Source organism: Coccinella septempunctata, chromosome 2, assembly GCF_907165205.1.
Source record: "Coccinella septempunctata chromosome 2, icCocSept1.1, whole genome shotgun sequence".
In the NCBI taxonomy this organism is placed as follows: Eukaryota; Metazoa; Arthropoda; class Insecta; order Coleoptera; family Coccinellidae; genus Coccinella; species Coccinella septempunctata.
In genome coordinates, this window is record NC_058190.1 from 9,883,259 (window position 1) to 9,901,368 (window position 18,110).

Consider the following 18,110-nt stretch of genomic DNA (forward strand, 5'->3'; position numbering starts at 1 on the left):
TATATTGTTGAAATACGAGCTAAGAAAATTCAGAAAAACAAGCTTACCGATTAAATATGTAGTAGTTTTTCTAGACAATCGGAAATGACCTTTAAATTCCCTATCATCGTATTTTTCAACCGTTTCTTCTATGTATTTCATTATTTCTTGTCTTTTCCTCCTGGGCACTCTTCTTCATCTGAACATGACTCCAGAGAACTGGTGCTTTCTGAATCGGAGAACTGCAAATCTGGACTGTCCATTAGGACCTAAAATGAGAGCATTTGAATCGAATATACTAAACTGTAGTCAACACTAATAAAGTACCTTTAGCATCTCGTTTCTAGTTCTAGTTCTAGTTTCAGAATTAGACATATTGAAGAATTTAAGATGAAAAAACAGCGAGACGTAAATAATTGTCGACTACTACCTAAACACAACTTAACTCAAAAGAACTGCGCACTCAAAATTATAGTATACATATAATGATATAATATATCATTGCTGCAAACCACGTATCTCTTGACAACTCAACAGCTGATAGAACTTCTGCGCAGAGTTGGTGCACTAATAACCTTTTTATTCACTTCAGGGGCGTGAAACCGGAAGCAGCAGGAAGGTGCATGAAGTACCAAAAAGAAAGCGCCTAAAGGTAAGTGCACATACATCGTATATTGCTTTATCACATTTTTTAAATTAAATTGCCTCTTCCACGTCGTACTTCTTGTAACTGCCAATCAACAGCACCTTCGGGAGAATTAAAATAATTTTTAAACAGCTCTCTGACATGTATTGCTTGTTGGGCGCTGTTACCCCAATACCAAGAAGAGGACGAAATATTTCTTATGAAGCCCATACATCGCATTGGTCGTTTTCGGTCCAACAGCAATTTATCTTCTCTTAAATAATTGTGTAATACACATGTAATGTACACTAACATTAATATGTAAATCCTAAATTTTTTAGTCAATAACCCGAATGCATTTTCACTTACTCGACGAGCCCTGCTATGTCTGAAATTATACATTCGTTTTTCTTCGTCATTTTCTGTTTGATAGCCAGGATATGGTCTCATGAGATTTGTAGAAAGAGGAAACGCTTCGTCACCTACTATCACGTGAGGTAAAATTATATTGGTTCCTGGCAGAGCTTTATCAGAAGGTATTTCTAATCGTTTGCTTCGCAATAATTGTCCGTGTGTCGATGAAGTAAATATGACACCCTCTGAATTTTTTCCATGAGAGCCGACATCAATAATGATGAATTTATAGTCAGCCGATACTAAGGCTAGCAATACAACGCTAAAAGTTTTTCTGTAGGAAAAGTACAAAGGACCGGTGGAGCTTTGATAACTACGTGTTTTCCGTCAATTGCTCCAATCACATTTGGAAAATTCCAGCGTTGCAAAAATTCTTTTTCTATATCTTTTCACATTTGTTCAGATGGTTGCGGCATTTCCTTGGGCTGTAATTGATCCCATATAGCTTCACAGGCCTTGTAAAGGATTTTTCGGACAGTGCTTTCTCCCATGCGGAACGAATAGGCCATCGATTTGAATGAGTTTCCTGTCGCTAGGAACCTATGAAACAAAATAATATATCAAATCCTTCGTTCCAGGTGAAGTCTGTAAAGAGACATGGAGAAAATTACAGGACAATTATAGAAAAGCCAAACAGTTAAGAAAACTCAAAGTGGTCAAGGTGCCAAGAATATCAAACCGAAAAAGTTTGAAAAGGAATTGGCTTGTCTTAACCCTCACTTCCAGCAACCACCGGAATTACAAGCGAGCAATTTATAGGTCCCTAGCTCTGGTGATGAAGATGATGCTGACAATTCTATCCAGCAACCAACGGAATGCTTTTCTGAACCCACAACCCCAGATTCAGTAAGAAGTGTTTCAAGTGCCTCGATGTCGCGTCTAAGCGGTGGATTTAAACGAAAACGCATGCATGTGCAGCAGTAGCCAATGCAGGAATATCTGCAGTTCAAGCGAGTGCAGTAGAAGAAAAAAGAACTCATTGTGATAGTGAAGAAACAAGTGTTTTTTTTTTATTCAGAACTTAATGTATCTGATATCAAAAGTGAGGTATTTGGAGGAACCACTGCTTGTAAAGAGGAATCAAGGTTCATCTGGCTTACAGAGCTAGATGGTATTGACGAAATCGACAATCATTCTAGAGTCGAAGAAGATACCGAGTTCCGAAAAGAACTAAGGTCATGGGCAGTTTCTTTTGGAGTTTGTCATTCTGCACTGAGAGCTCTATTCGAAATTATCAATAAAAGGTTGACAGGAATTGTTCCTCGAGATCCAAGAACTCTTTTGAAAACAGAAAAAAAAATTTCATTAACAAGAGTAGGCATTGGAAATTATTGGCATAATGGCCTCGAATTTTCTCTCAGGCAAATTTTCAGCAGAATGGCCAATGTACCTGATACGATTTTATTGAATGTTAACATGGATGGCTTACCAATATATAAAAGCAGCAAAGTCGAGTTTTTTCCAATTCTTTTTAATATTCATGAATTACCGTCTGTCAAGCCTATGATCATTGGCATTTATTGTGGCCAGGAAAAACTGTCCGATTTGTCTGCTTTTTTATTACCTTTTGTGAAAGAAGCAAAAATTATTTTTTCAGAGGGTCTTATAGTCAATGAGACAAAGATTTCCGTTAAATTACGATGTTTTGTGTGTGATTCGCCAGCCAGAGCATTCATAAAAGGTATTACGCATTTTTTTCATTTGGCTGCAATGTGTTAATTACTTATATATATTTTTTTTCCAGGTGTAACCAATTTCAATGGGAAACATGGCTGTTTGAAATGCACAACAGTCGGAGAGCATTCATATGTTTCACATACGGTTTTTTTCAAAAGATCAGATTGTGAAAAAAAAACAAATGAAGGTTTTCGATCCAAAAAATACGGATCGCATCATAAGGCGGATACTCCATTTTGTTTTCAGATATTGATATGGTGGAAGATTTCCCTGTCGGAGATTTTCTGCACCTTATTGATTTAGGTATTATGAAAAATTTTTTGATGGGATGGAGAGACGGAACCTTGTGCAATGTGGAGATTTCCGGCGGCATGCCGTTTGAAGATGCATATTGCGATAGGGTAAGCTATTTTTCATAATGAATGTTAAGTTTTTGTCATTGTTGTATATTTTTCCCAGATTAATTATTGTATTGCTTCACGAGAGATTGGAGCTACAAAGATGCTCGTCATGAGCTTCGGAGTAGGTCGGACGAGGCTGATAGTGCGGAGTTGAGTATTTAATTTTTTTGCATCTTTTCATTCATACTGAATTTGTTATTGTGACAATATAATCAGGTACCGCTACTATAGAGAAATGGTGGTCGATCACTTCTCTACTCTCCAGCAAAACCTACCGAAGATTGGCGGGCCAGGTGTTGTGGTCCAAATAGATGAAAGTTTATTTGGACACCGCATATATAATCGGGGGCGGGTTTGGCAAGGCCACTGGGTCTTGGGAATGATAGACACAGTTACCAACGACGTCAGAATGCTGGTAGTGGAGCAGCGAGATGCTGAAACATTACTGGCTGAAATAGTCCGTCATGTTCTTCCAGGATCTGTAATCCACACAGATTGCTGGAGAGCTTATGACGGATTGTCCTCATTGCTCGGCCAGAATTACACCCATCGAAAGGTTAATCACAGCGACCCGGAGCATAGATTTGTTGGTTGGTTGTTCATTCATATTGAGTATTTTATTAATTTACAAAATATTCTTTTCATCTGTTGATGGTACCCACACGCAGCAGATCGTGGCGTCCTGCGAAAGATTTTTTTCGTGGGCGCAGTAGATTTGCAGACACCCACTTCGCAGATAGGCTCTGCGAGTATTTGTGGCGCCATTATTGTGAGGAAAATAATATAGATCTTTTTGAGAGCCTCCTCGAAGCCATACGAGCAGCTTACACGCCATGAACTTATGTGCTTAAAAACCGCCTTTCTCAAGGTGAGATCCTGATGAAGAACACGTCCAAAGAAGAAGTAGTTGATATAGGTGTACCTCAAGGGAGTATTTTAGGACCCCTTGTCTTTCTTTTATATATTAATGATCTACCTTCAGCTATATCTACTTTAATCCAAATAATTGTCAATATACTTTTATTTGTAGGCGACGCAAATGCACTTATTAAAAGTAAAAACCTCAAAGCGTGCATCGAACAGACGAGAACAGCTTTTGATCTAATAAGTATTTGGTGTAGTCAGAACGGGCTCCATCTAAATGTTACTAAAACTGAGTGTGTCATGTTCAGGACTAATAGATCTACAGAAAATTTTCCGGAAACAATAGATTTCAACAATACCACAGTCGAAATAGCACAGACCACTAAATTTTTAGGAGTTTATGTAGACAGTCAATTGAATTGGTCTGAACATATTCATCAGCTAAGTAAAAAACTCAATCGGGCACTTTATATGATAGGGGTGTTATCTAGACGGGTAGATAGGCAACTTTTAAGATCAATCTATTTTGCGAATTTTGATTCTATACTCAGGTACGGAATCGTGATTTGGGGTAGTGGTTCTGATTGCAGAAAACTATTTGTGCTGCAAAAGTCTGCGTTAAGATCTATGATTGGTCTAAAATATAGAGAATCATGTAGAGGGCATTTCTGACTTTCTTTGGGTTGTTCGTATTGGAGTGCATTCTATTTGTGAAAACAAGTACGGGTATGCATCTTTTACAGACACTTGGTTGACGGCACGGAAGTCGATGCAAAAACGGTATTTTCCGTCTTTCTCTCTGACCAATACTACTGGTGAACTCCACGGTGATTTGGAGGGTTCAATCACTCCCTCAGCCAGCATACGGTCCACTTCCTGATTGAAGATCTCCTGCATTTTCGGGTTTAGGGGTCGGTATCGTTGTTTGATCGGTTCGGTGCCCGGTTTCAGTTGGATCTTATGTTCAATCAGGTCGGTTGTACCATATAGGTCTTCAAACTTCTTTAATTCCTCTTTCAGAAACGCCTCCAGCTCCTGTTTCTGAGACTCCGTCAATTCCAATAGGTGTTCTTCAGCGGTGAGAACTTCTGCGGTGGTTACGACGGGAGTCATCGGCTTCGAGATCAGTCGGCCTTCCAGAAAGGACTTGGCGGTACTGAGATTTACGGAAAATTTGAAAGTCGACAGAACTTCCATCCCCAGAATAATGTCAAGTACCAGTACCAGTAAGAATTTCACATCAGGCAGTGTGTAATCGGAAATTTGCACGGTGGTGGTGTACAGTTTCGGCGTGACGGTGGTTTGTCCGTTCGCTATTACTGCGAAACTGTTGTGCATTGTTTGTCCTATGATTCCTTTATTTTCACACTGGTGGGACACGGACTGACTGCAAAAACTCCTGGTCGTTCCGGTATCTATCAGTGCTCGGAAGTGTTTGCCGGCTATTCTGACCTCTAATAACGGACGGTTATCATTACAGGTAGTCGGTGCCAGTGAAGTCAAGATTCCGGGAGATGTGGTCGACTCCGCCTCCAATCTCCCCTTCAGTTTCCCGAACACGGACAGTCTAGTGAGAGAATATTTTCCCTCTGGCATCGAGAACAGAAGATTTTCGGTGGCCTGCGACATTCCCGACGCATGTGGCCATAACCACCACACCGGAAACACTGTGTCTGGAAGGACACTCTTCTCCCTGATGATGATTCGGTCCGGTCAGCGTGGCTATTTTCGGCTTGACGACGGGGTGGCAGTGTTGAAGGTCTGGACCGACCTTCGAACCTGTTTCCAGAAGTCGGACGGTGTGATTCCTGTTGCTGGACCTCTCTTGACCTGGGCGGCCTTGAACGGCTTTCCCTCGGCGGAGAAAGTCGTGTCTGGTTGGCTTGTGTCGGCGGGACTGATTCCCTGTGATCGATCGTTTGGTGAACCTGCTCTCCGGTATCCATAGAAAAACTTGCTTGATATCGGTTCAGTTGACGGGGACTGTACGTCAGGTGAGGTTCCTCCACGAAACCAGGTTTGAGGGGTGGCCCGGTGTACTGGCTCATCTGCCACTAGATTAGTTTAAAAACTTTTTTCCTACGGAGAAGATTATCATAAGTCTTGGTCTCCTGGAAGGCCAAGGCTTGCTGTAAGGGCGGGATCAACCTCTGTCGGATAAGCCGGATCTGCTCCACCTCGGATGGTTTTGCATAGGTGAGTTTCTGGAATAAGTTCTGCATAAGGGTAACATACTAAAGCAACTTTTCTTCAGGACCCTGTGTTCGCCTTTTTATTTCCTCCAACAGATTCTCCTCGTAGTTAACTGATAGAAATGCTTTTTTCAGTTGGTTGCTAAAATCCTCCCAGTCCTTGAAAGTACCTCTCCTGGGAATGACCCAATCCCTAGCATCCTTTCGGAGTAACTCATAAACTGATTCAAAAACTCGTTCCAGGGATACCTACTTTACGCGATTCAGCCAGCCTCTCCACTTCTTCAGGAAATCCGGTTACACTACCAGTGCCATCAAAGGAGATACTCCATTTGTGCACCGGGACAGTTGGCACCGTTGATCGAGACTCCGGTTCCGATCTGGCAGGTGTTGTGATAATTGGCCGGTCAGAACTTATCCACGGTGCAGGTAAGTGTGGAAAAGACATCCTTCGTTTGGAATTAACCCACCTACTTTGTGTCGGGCCCTCAGGTGTTGCTGTCACACAGTCCTGCGACTGTGTGAGAGGTATCGCTGGTAATTTTTGCAGTAATGCTCTACATGTCTGCCTTGTCTCATTCATGACCTGTTCTAATGTTGGATTCCTTACAGGTGTACCGGTACGTGAGACATTAACAGGAGGATCGACACCATCTCCTAAGTCGATAAGTGATGTCTCAACCTTTGATATCCTCTCCGGTTGGATCGGTGACACCCCTGGTGAACTGGGCACCTCCACATCCAGAAGAGACCTCTGATCTCGGTTGGATGTCTGCGGCTGTTCACGATCACTCCTCTTACGCAGCTCCTCCAGTGTCTCGAACGCCTTATCTGTAGTCGCCATCATTTGTTCAATCAATTGTAACTGTGTTGTGTCTGCGGTGACAATAAAGTTCAGCTTGCCTTGAATGTGTATTAATCTGGTGTAAATTCGCCAAAATTCGTTAGCCGCATTATTATGATTGAAGTTCTGAAGGGATTCCACCAAATCGGTGAGTTTATTTTGACAGATCTCAATCTCGGAGGCGGGATTCAATGATGTTGGGGGTAGTAGAGGTTCATTAGACTGAAGTACTTGTCGTAACAGACTCCGTTTAGTCATCATAGTACCGGGTATCGATTGTCCCCTCAGTTGTAATTCGTATGTAAGTTCATCACTGAGTAACCGGTTCACATCCATGTTCGACATATTATATTCAACTAAGTCCGATTCAGAACGCACCAATATTTCACACTCGGTATGTCTTTCACAATCCGTTTAAGTTCTAAGTCCAACCCGGTAGGTTAATCGTTAGCCAACCTATTCACCTAAGTTCGAAGTGGGTATCGGTGCAACCCGAACAAAAATTAAGTCCAAGTCCCGGTGTATCAGAAAAAAAGTCTAAGTCCCGGCGCACCAAAAACAATCTATGCCGCACACAATCGCAAGTCACTTCGTATAGTCCGAAAAATTTCCTGAAATTCGAATAGCACCAAAACGCACAGGTAAAATTCCAAACAGTCTTTCAAGTTCAATAGCCAGAAAATAAATCACAATAATTGACTTTCAGTTTTCAGAAAAATCAGAAATAATCGGTAAGTTTCAACAGTACAGGTCAAAAGAAAATAGAAAACAGGTAGATAAAGGTAATAGGTGATTCACTATTGAACCGATAGGTAAATCACACCTATTAAATTTTACCAATTGCGACAATAAATTTTCAATTTTTCAAGGTCCGGAAATTCACTCACCTTCCATGTGAAATTAAAACAGTTCAATTCAATAAATCAGAAATAATTTTCACTGATATAACGGCGTAATAACAGTTCAGTTTTCAACAACTCAATACAGTAATCGGCAAAAAGAATAATCACAAATTATTTTCAACGGGGTTCAACAGTAGGAAAATTTCCAAAATATAGTCCAATTCAAATCACAGTATAACAGTTCAATACAGAGTGGCAGGGAATAAAACACAGTTCAAGTTTATTTTTCACAGTTTTCCGTTCAAGGAATAGTTACTCACTGTTCTGAGGTTTTACTCACTGTTTCGGGAATTCACTCACTGTCCGGTTAATGTCTCACCTCAGTTGTTTCCTGGTAGATTCTGAACAGTCCCTGCTCGTTGCGCCATTTTTGTAACGGGTTTTCCTCGGTGTACTCGAGCGCCAGCTATTCTTTGAGGGAGAATAGCAAACCTACCCTGGCAGCCACTAGCCGGAGACAAGGTTCCCTGGTGTCTAGGGTGTTAGCGACGCCCAATAATAGTCAAAATCAACGTATACAACTTTTATTTGTCGACTCGTAAAAGGGGGAACACAAATGGCACTATTGCAAAATTTCTAACAGTGACTCGAAATCAGTGAGATTTACAGGGCAAAACGGACGGAATAACACGGGATCCGATCTCAAAAGTTATACGGGGGTTAACGGACTTGTTCGCCAGCCAGAACCTGAGACGTACACTTGACGGACAGATATCGGACTTCAGCCAGGTTAGGGGATGAAAGAAGGCACAGAATTACGACGCCTCACCCTTAGGCTCGTTCGGCACTCCCCGGGTATCCACACCAGCAGAATGCCTCCCTAACCGTAGGGGTGAACACAGGAACGTGTCAAAAGACGGGACCTGAGGAAAGGGTGCGCCACCCCAAAGTGTCCTCGGTACCCCCCGGGTATCCACACCAGCAGGGTACTTTAACGACAGTAGGGGTGGAACCAGGTAAGACGGGAAATTTCAGGAAAGGGTGAGCCACCCCAAAGTGCCTTCGGTACCCCCCGGGTATCCACACCAGCAGGGTACGTTAATGACAGTAGGGGTGGAACTCAGACTCTGGTATAAGAAGGGTAGAAATGGAGGCTGAAGTTCCAATATTATATAAAAAAAATAACGGAGTGTCGTCTTACCTCTGGTTCTAATTCAATCGTAGTATAATAGTAGAAAGAAAAAAAATAACTCAAAAACTTCTTCTAAAATTTCCCCCAGAAAAGAAAACTAAAAAAAATTGGTGAATTCTCGAAAAATGATGGCAAGGAAACTCAGCGGATTCGGCAACTAATCGGTAGTCAAAGTGAACTAATCAAGGGAAAATCGTAAGTGAAATAGCCTTCGGGGGAACATCTGATTTTATACCCACAGGGGGGGTGCGGAAATCAGATGTGCCCGACAGTCGAAATTCGGTAAATTTGCGTCGACGAAGACGTTTTAATTTCGACTTATCTGTGCTAGCGAACAAAAAAACTCGGTTTTCTTCCAATTCAGGATGTTTTATACGGTGCGACATCGTTTTTAGGAAATAAAAACGGAATAAAAACGGTACGGTATGTTTACAATTCCGAACGATGTCGGAATCCTGAATTGGAAATTGAAAGTATTTTTTTTCCAAAATTAATTCGAAAATAAAATTACTTGACAGTGAAAACTGAAAGATTCTTCTAAAATGAGGGTATAGGTTTGAAAAACCCTTTTCTCATTACACTGTTTATTACTAAGGTGCGCAACATGAATAACTTGGAATCTACTCAACTATAAGAAACGTTACATGAAATGAAGGTAGAATTAGAAAAACATTTAATATAATACGGGATGTTCCATTTGGAATATCTGTAAACTTATAATAGGCACTCTCTACGGGACATGCTGTATAGTCAGGCCGATATACAAGAAATAGCTTTGGGAGTATATTTTAAATGCACAAACACTGTACAAATATAATATATATATATATATATAGTCATTTTGACCCTTTTTACCCATTGGGTGTAGGGTGTTGTGTGGCCTCTACATCTGAATATATTCCCTCCATTTCTTTCTATCCAATGATATGCGTCTAGCTTCCGGAATATTCGTTCCCCTCTTATTCAATATCTCCGCAATGACTTGTCCCCAACTTCTCTCTGGTCTTCCCCGTCTCCTCTTTCTGACATCTTTGGCATCCCAAATTCTCCTCGTCATTGTATCCTCCTCCATTCTATTCAAGTGTCCCCACCATTCCAGTTGTCTCCTCTCAATGAATTCTTCTAAAGATTCCACTTGCAAATCCTCTCTAATTGATTCATTCCTTATCCTGTCTCTTCTAGTCACTCCCATTACTCTCCTTAAGTATTTCATTTCCATAGCCTGCAATCTTGACTTTTCTCTCAAGTTCAGGTTCCATGTTTCACATCCATAAGTCAAAGTTGGTCTGTAGATCGATTTATACACTTTGAGCTTTGTTGACTTTGATACTTCTCTCTTATTTATAATGCCTGACCTCATGGCGTGGTATAGTTTGTTTGTCTTTATTATTCTATTGTCGATTTCATTGACCCGTCCCCCGTGTTGTTCAAAAATAACTCCTAGATATTTATATCTGTCTACCTGTTCGATTTTTTGTCCTCCCAAATACACTTCCATTCTTCTTTCCTGTCTTGCCACCGCCATCACCTTTGTTTTCCCTCTATTCATCTTCATTCCATACTCCGATATAACCTCATCCCAGATATTCAAGTTCTGTTGTAATTCTTCTTCACTTTTAGCCAATATTACTACATCATCTGCAAACACTAGCTCCGAAACACATACCCTTTCCATTCTATGAAAACCCACTGTAACCTTTTTAGTTTTTTGTCTGCTTTTCTCTATTATATCGTCCATAAGGGTTATGAACAATAGTGGGCTCAATCCTCCTCCCTGCCTCAGTCCTCTTATCGTCGTGAAACTCTCTGAAATTCTTCCCTTCAGTATAATCTGGTTCACGGTATTTTCGTACAACTTCTTTATCAAGCTGATCATCTTTTCACTGACTCCTCTCCTTCTTAACGCATGCCACACTGTCTCCCGTATCACCCTGTCAAAAGCTTTCTCTATATCTACAAAAGCCAGGTAGAGAACCCCATCTGTTCCCAAAGTCCGCCTCATCAATTCTTTCAAACTGAAAATATGGTCTTGTACGCTGTGATTCTTCCTAAATCCACTTTGAGATTTCAACAATTTGCTCTCTATCTTCTTTCTAATTCTGTTCTCTAATATCTTTTCATAAATCTTCCTTACTGTGCTGAGCAACGTGATTCCCCTGTAGTTTTTGCACTCCCTGTTGTCTCCGCCCTTGTATATTGGTACCAGTAACCCTACTTCCCATTCCTTTGGTATTTCCTCAGACTGCCAAACTCTTCGAATAATCCTCCAAAGTATTTCAAATCCTCTATCACCCATACTCCTCAACATTTCCACACTTATTCTATCTCTCCCTGGTGATTTACCCAATTTCATACTCTTCAGTGCCTGTATCAATTCTTCTTTCTCTATTTCTGCCTCTTCTTCCTCTTGAATGTCTCCCTCGTTCACCAATGTATCATCTGTTTCTTCTTCCACTCCCAGTAAATCCTCGAAATATTCCTTCCATCTCTGTAGAACTTTTTCTTCATCCCTTATTATATTTCCCTTCTCATCCTTGATATTAAAAGTTAACTCTGTCGCTTTTCCTCCTTTCATGCTCTTCATTGCAGTATAGAATAATTTTTGGTTCTTCCTGCTATCCAGCTCCAATCTATTGCCAAATTCTTCCCAGCTCTTTCGCTTCGCCTCTTGTATCAGCTCTTTCACTTTCTTCCTCTGTGCTCTATATTCCTCCATTATTGTTGCATTTCTCCCTTGCAGACAGGTTTTCCAGATCTTTTTCTTTTTCTTTACTTCCATCCTGATACTTTCAGACCACCAATTCGTTTGTCTCTTGTACCTCGCAATTTTCCTAGTACCACACACTTTAATAGCGGACTGTATGAGCGCTTCCTTGAATGCTTGCCATAATTCTTCCAAGCTTCTGTCGTCGTATGCATCTTCAGTTAGTTCTTCAAGCAGTTTCTTATCCACTTCATATCTGAATTGATCAGCAACTTCCTTCTCTCTCAGTTTGTAGTACTTTATTGTCTCTTCCTTTCTCCCCTTCTTCGATCCCATTTCCGAAAATTTTCCATTCAACTTTTTACTCTTTGCAACCAACAGATAGTGATCACTCGATATTTCGAACCCCCTGTATACTCTCACATCTTTTAATTGACTTCGGTTTGTCTCCTCTATCAGTATGTAATCTATTATTGATCTTTCCCCTCTTGACTTAACCTCTCTTGTGTACTTGTGTATGTCCTTATGTTCGAAGAAAGTATTACCTATGATGAATCCGTGTATCTCGCAAAATTCCAACAATCGCTTTCCATTACTATTCAACACATCTTCCCCGTGTTCCCCGATACATCTTGTTTGCTGGTTACTTCTTTTTCCCACCCTGCCATTGAAGTCACCAGCAATATAGATCGTTCCTCTAGCCTCCTCCACTACCAAAGTTAATTCATTCCAGAAATGATCCTTTTCCTCCTTTTTATCGTCTTCATTTGGTCCATAAACACCTATGATCGTCTCCACCACCCCCCCATACCTCATTTCAACTACCATTATTCTTTCATTAATTGCTTCCCATTTATTCAGGTACTTTTCTTCCACCTCGCTTTTCATCAAGAACCCTACTCCGCCTCTATTTCTTTCATCCTGATGTACACCACTCCATACCAATGTATACCTATCATCTATTGCCATCTTTCCATTTCCCTTCTTTTTAGTTTCAGTTATCACCAACATATCCAACATAGAATTCTCGAATTCACCGCAAAGCTCCATCTCCTTTCCCGAAATTCCCCTCACATTCCATGTCCCAATCTTGTATATTTCCTTTTTCCCATTTTTCTCCATTTTTGCTGTTCTTTTCTGCTGATTCCTCGACGAGTTTATATTTCCATCTCTTCCTCTAAATTTTCCCTGTGTAGTGCAAAGTTTTTCTCCAAATTCAGATTCCTTTTCCTGCTGGGTCGTTGCCATGGTCCTACATCCTCCTTTTTTCACTAGTTTTTTGACGAGTGAGCCTTTTTATTTATGTTCGCATACTCTTTCTCCTTCACCCCTTGTTCGTCATCATCCCATACAAAAAGCTTTCCATCTATAAATATTTTCCTATATCCTACCCTCACTTTCTTCTCCTTGCTTTTTTCAACTCTGCTTATTTCAAGAATCTGTTTTTGAACTTGTCTTTCCTTTAGAGTCAGATCATTATCTATGTAAATATCTTTCCCCTTCAATCTCTGTTTTGCCTTCATTATATTCTGTTTCTGATCCCAGCTTGCAATTTCAGCGACTATCATCTCTACTTTCGTTCCTCGATTTATTTTATACGCCTTAGTTATGTCCACTTTCAAATTCAACTCTTCATCAACCAGTTTTTTAACTTCTTCTTTTTCTTTCCCATCATAAACCTTCAAATTTTTCACTACTATGTTATTTTTCCTCTTCATTTTCTCTTCTCGATCCGCTTTCTCCTCCAAAACTTTTATTCTTCCCTCCAACTCCTTCCTCTCGTCCTCCCACTTCTTTTCTCTCTTCTTTCAAATTCTTCATTTCCAACTTCACTTCCTCAGTATTCCTTCTGATCTCCAACTTCATCTCTTCCATCATCCTTTGGAACATTCTTTCTAAATTTTCGATGTCCATCTCTTTTCCCCTGTTCTTAACAGTCGGCGATCGCAGTACTTTTTTATTCTCCACTAAAATATCTTCTTCCTCTTCCTCGCTTCTATTCCTTTTGTGATCGGTCTTTTTCATTTGAGATCTCCAGTTACTGCACTCTCTTCGAGTTTCTTAGAAATTTCCCACTCCGTAACCGCCGTGCGTCGACAGAACAGTTGCGCCGGGCCCCTACTTGATTCAGGAACCGACCCGCTCCCTCGCTAGCCCGCCAGTTACAGAATTTATATGTATATTCTTTTGTTATTGTCCGATTTTATCTTTAACCTTAATCTTTTATTCCGTAAAACTTCCTTTGTAAATTCAATTTCAACCACTTCTATCACCGATCTTAGGCACACTTCAATGCTCAAAAACCTTATCTCACAGTTTGTCACAAATTCGATCCAATTTTTCCACTTTATCGCACTAATTATCGCTTACGTGACACGACCGTTTTTATCGGTTTAGCGCCGCCGCTCATCACGATAGATAATTCTACAAATATAAAAGATGTATAAATATAAAATGGTAGAAAATTCCTAATCTAGAGCTGCATAAGTGGGTACAAAATTCTTTGTCGTCCAAAAGTCACATTTTGAGTAAGAAGAATTTGGTAGAACATCTTGTCCAACAATAAGTACTTCATGTCCAATATTTTGCTGTTCAATTTTACCGTACCAAACAAAATGATAGAACAAACCTTGCATCGCAGATACATATCTGCGTTGTTCGGGCGTTTTCGGCTCGTATCTTCCTAATATTGCATCAACATCTGATTCAATCTCGGCAAGGTCTTGTTCACCACACTGAATATCGTCTGAGGAATTCAGTTTCTCTTCCAAACATATGAATAAACAGCTTTATTTTTCTACAAGTGAAAAAACCCAATTACAGAAAAATTAACAAATGCTAATTAAAAACTCAAAAACAAATAATCATTACTTTATAAAATTGAGATAGCTCTGCCTGACAGTGGTCAAATTGTCAAAGAAAATGTCACACATCTCACAAAGGTTGTTCACAAGGCTACACATATGCTGAATGGGCGTTCGAACCATACAATCATTCCTACGATGGACCGAGTAAAACACAGGCCTAGATCGCATGTTGAGCCTTGGAACATAGAAGTTGAGCCTCTCCAGTAAGTAGGGACAATCAACACTACCATGAATAAGTTTGTACAGAAATAATACTGCCTGCAAACCCCGTCGATCAGCCAGAGAGACAGCACCGAACCTCTGCAAGAGAGCATCATGGTCAGTACCCCTTAGGTGGATAGACGCCATCCTCCCTATATGCTAGGAATTTATAAAATCTGCGTTGAATTGCCTCCAAACGCTGAGTATGACAGGCGTAAATGGGCTGCCAAATGAACGAGGCATACTCGAGTTTAGTTCTCAACAGGGCGTTAAATAGGAGAATAAGTGTTCTGGAATTCTGAAAATGATTTGCGTTGCGAACGATGAAGCCATACACCCTAGAAGAAGCACTTAGCAAATCATTTATGTGAGAAACAAATGACATCTGACCATCAAACAGAACTCCCAAGTCCTGAACAACGTTCAATCTTAAGAACTTAACATTTCCCAAACAATAATCAAACAAAAGAGGTTCCAACCTTTCTTGTAAAAGAAATGATATTACACTTAGAAATATTCAACTGAGACGATTATTCTCACACCATTCCAAAAATTTGACTAAAGCATTCTGCAATCTGAAACAGTCCTGTATACAAGTCACTCGGAGAAAGAGCTTGAAGTCATCCGCAAAAAGCAGCCTCATCACATCAATCGCAGAAATCAAATCATCGACGAACAACAAAAACAGAAGTGGGCCGAGATTAGAGCCCTGGGGCACACCAGATTTGGATAAATACTCAGAAGAACGAAACCCTTCCAAGAACCCAGCGAGCACAAACATCCCTGGGATGTTTTGGGATGTTTCGAAAATGTTGGCATGAGGATGTTTCTTTGAAACGTAATATGCACTTCCCAAAGAGGTCTCCAAAGGCTATTGGAAATCTTTATTTGTTCTGATCTGTGCCATCTGTGGCATTTCTTCGTCTACTTACTGAGAGGTACTGTCGAGTTGAAAATAATGTAAACGTCTTCTCTTGACGTCGCATAGTTTGCCTTGAGAGGTTTATTCCAAATAAACAATATACAATTCACCTATTTCATTTTGCCGCCATTTCCACTTTCTTCGTAGTTTGGACTGTGGACTGTTCGGAGTTGAAAGTTGATTGGTGATTTGTATAATATTAACTACTTCTGTGTTGGTTTTGATTGTGAATTTAGGATCGATCTCTTCATAGTAACCAAATACAATTAATAAGTAAGTATAACATTAATTAAATGTATAGTATAATGTCCAGAAACATACATATAACCTCAAAAGGATCCACGCTGCGTGGTTAATATTATTTGTGTATTTGGGACTAGGTACAAGAGATCATTGTATTTTGGTTGGAATAATCGAATGGTATATGGAAGGTTATTATAATTATTCAAGAAATAACTTTATAAAGTTTAAAGCCATATCATCGAGGATTTCAACATATTTCGATAATCTATCTCTGCCGTTGATAATTCCCAGAATACTTTGTAAGATTACTCTTCCGACGATGATAATAATCATTCATCACTTGTGAATCACAAAATAATTCAAATTGTCCCAGAAAAGTTCTTGTTTTTGAAAACTCCTTTAAATTGTTCCATCTTTAAATACCAGTACAAATGATTAAATAAATGAAATCGTTTCGCAAATCAACCTGTTCAGGAGCTATATACAAATCAAATCTTCCAGATCCTTTCATGCAGCTATTTTCTCTGTTATTTTAATTGGAAAAAATCATTTTAACCTTCATATATTTTGTGAATTAATTGTTTGAATTGTTTTTATTTTGTAGATGTGATCCATAAAAAATTCCAAATCACTAGGAAAGTATTCGAACTCAAATGCCAAAGATTGGTTCAGGCATATTAGGCAGAGGAGGAGGGACGATAAAATGAAAGGAAAATAAATTTTTCATAATTATTTTTTCATTTTCGGTACATCTAATATTATAATCAGTTTGTTTTCTATTATTTCTGTTTTTTTATGTTAAATGTGATATTTCTTTTTGGTTATTTATGTTTGTTTTATTGAAGATGATATATTGTTCATTCTCCCTTTCTGTAGTATAATATTTATCAATTTTTTTTTCTTGTTCAATATTTTATGTGAAATGTGCTTTCTTTTCCTTTTGTACCTGTTGGAGTATCATTAAAATATTTTTATTCTTATATAGTATTCTGTATTTCATTTAAAAACTTTGTAGTTCATTTAAAATAGAATGTGGTATCCTCAAACATTCAAATGAAAGAAAAAAGGCCTCACAAAAGAATTTCATATAAAGTCTTACAAACAGCGATTTCGTGTGCGCAAAGCGCTTTAGAAATGTTCTATTGTGTACATGAAAAGGCTATCAAAAAAACTTCTGAGGAGTTCTTTTTGTGACATCCCAGGGACATCCATATAATAGCCGCCTGCGGCGGACATTGGCTGTTCTATAAAAGTTCTATTCATGTATAAACAGAACATCGCAGTGGATGTTCAATGTCTCAAAATCTCTTACTTTTAACATCTCTGAGATGTTTTTGTGCTCGCTGGGAAGACATATGTTGTGAAGAATACAGCATCCTAATAGGAACTGGGAACAGAGATCTAAATTTGAATTTTCAAGACCGTTAAGTCTTCGAAAACGCCCTTTCAGCAATCCAAAAGCATTTTCAACAACAACCTTTTTGATGAAAGTCGTTGATTGAAAATCTTCTGGTTTTCACTGAGGAATTCCGTATCCGGGTATGGTGTCACTATCCAGTCCAAATTAGGGTATGCAGAATCCCCTAATTAGTAAAAATCTCCAATGAACTCTGGATTGTCACTGATCGTTGCATAGAGTATCGCCGACCTTCCTAACAATCGAGCATCATGCAACGATCCTGGTTCTCCACAGAAAACGTCAATAAATTTTTTGTTGTGATCAACCACTGCTTGTAATAAAATACTAAGGTAATCTTTTCTGTTGATATAGGAGTCCTGATTTTTATCGGGCTTTGGGATTTCAATGTGGCTTCCATCAATGGCTCTCATAGCACCAGGAAATCCACTATTTCTGGTGAACATTCTTGAAATTTCAAGTCGTTGATGTTGATTCAGTCACCCAATGTGCTCACCTTCAATGTGCATGAGAAAGTTCAGGAACCGAGTCAGACAGCCATGTGCAGTTCCAATGGTCACCCCAAATCTGTCCGATACTTCCCTTACGAATTTCTGTTTCCCAAGTACCAAAGGGACAACAGGACCGTTTTCTTGGCAGAAAAATTTGGTCGACCAGATGAATATTTGGAATTGATTTAATAAATCTGAAATTATATTGTTGAAATACGAGCTAAGAAAATTCAGA

The 18,110-nt window shown here is 39.5% G+C and overlaps 1 protein-coding gene across 1 annotated transcript; it reads left to right on the plus strand.

Annotated features, from left to right (window-relative positions):
- Positions 1-1,092: 1,092 nt before the first annotated feature.
- LOC123306715 lies at positions 1,093-3,062 on the plus strand. Its single transcript, XM_044888836.1, has 2 exons — positions 1,093-2,699; positions 2,763-3,062. Exons 1-2 carry the CDS (start codon positions 2,396-2,398, stop codon positions 2,996-2,998), a joined length of 540 nt encoding a protein of 179 aa, XP_044744771.1. The 5' UTR covers positions 1,093-2,395; the 3' UTR covers positions 2,999-3,062.
- Positions 3,063-18,110: the final 15,048 nt, after the last annotated feature.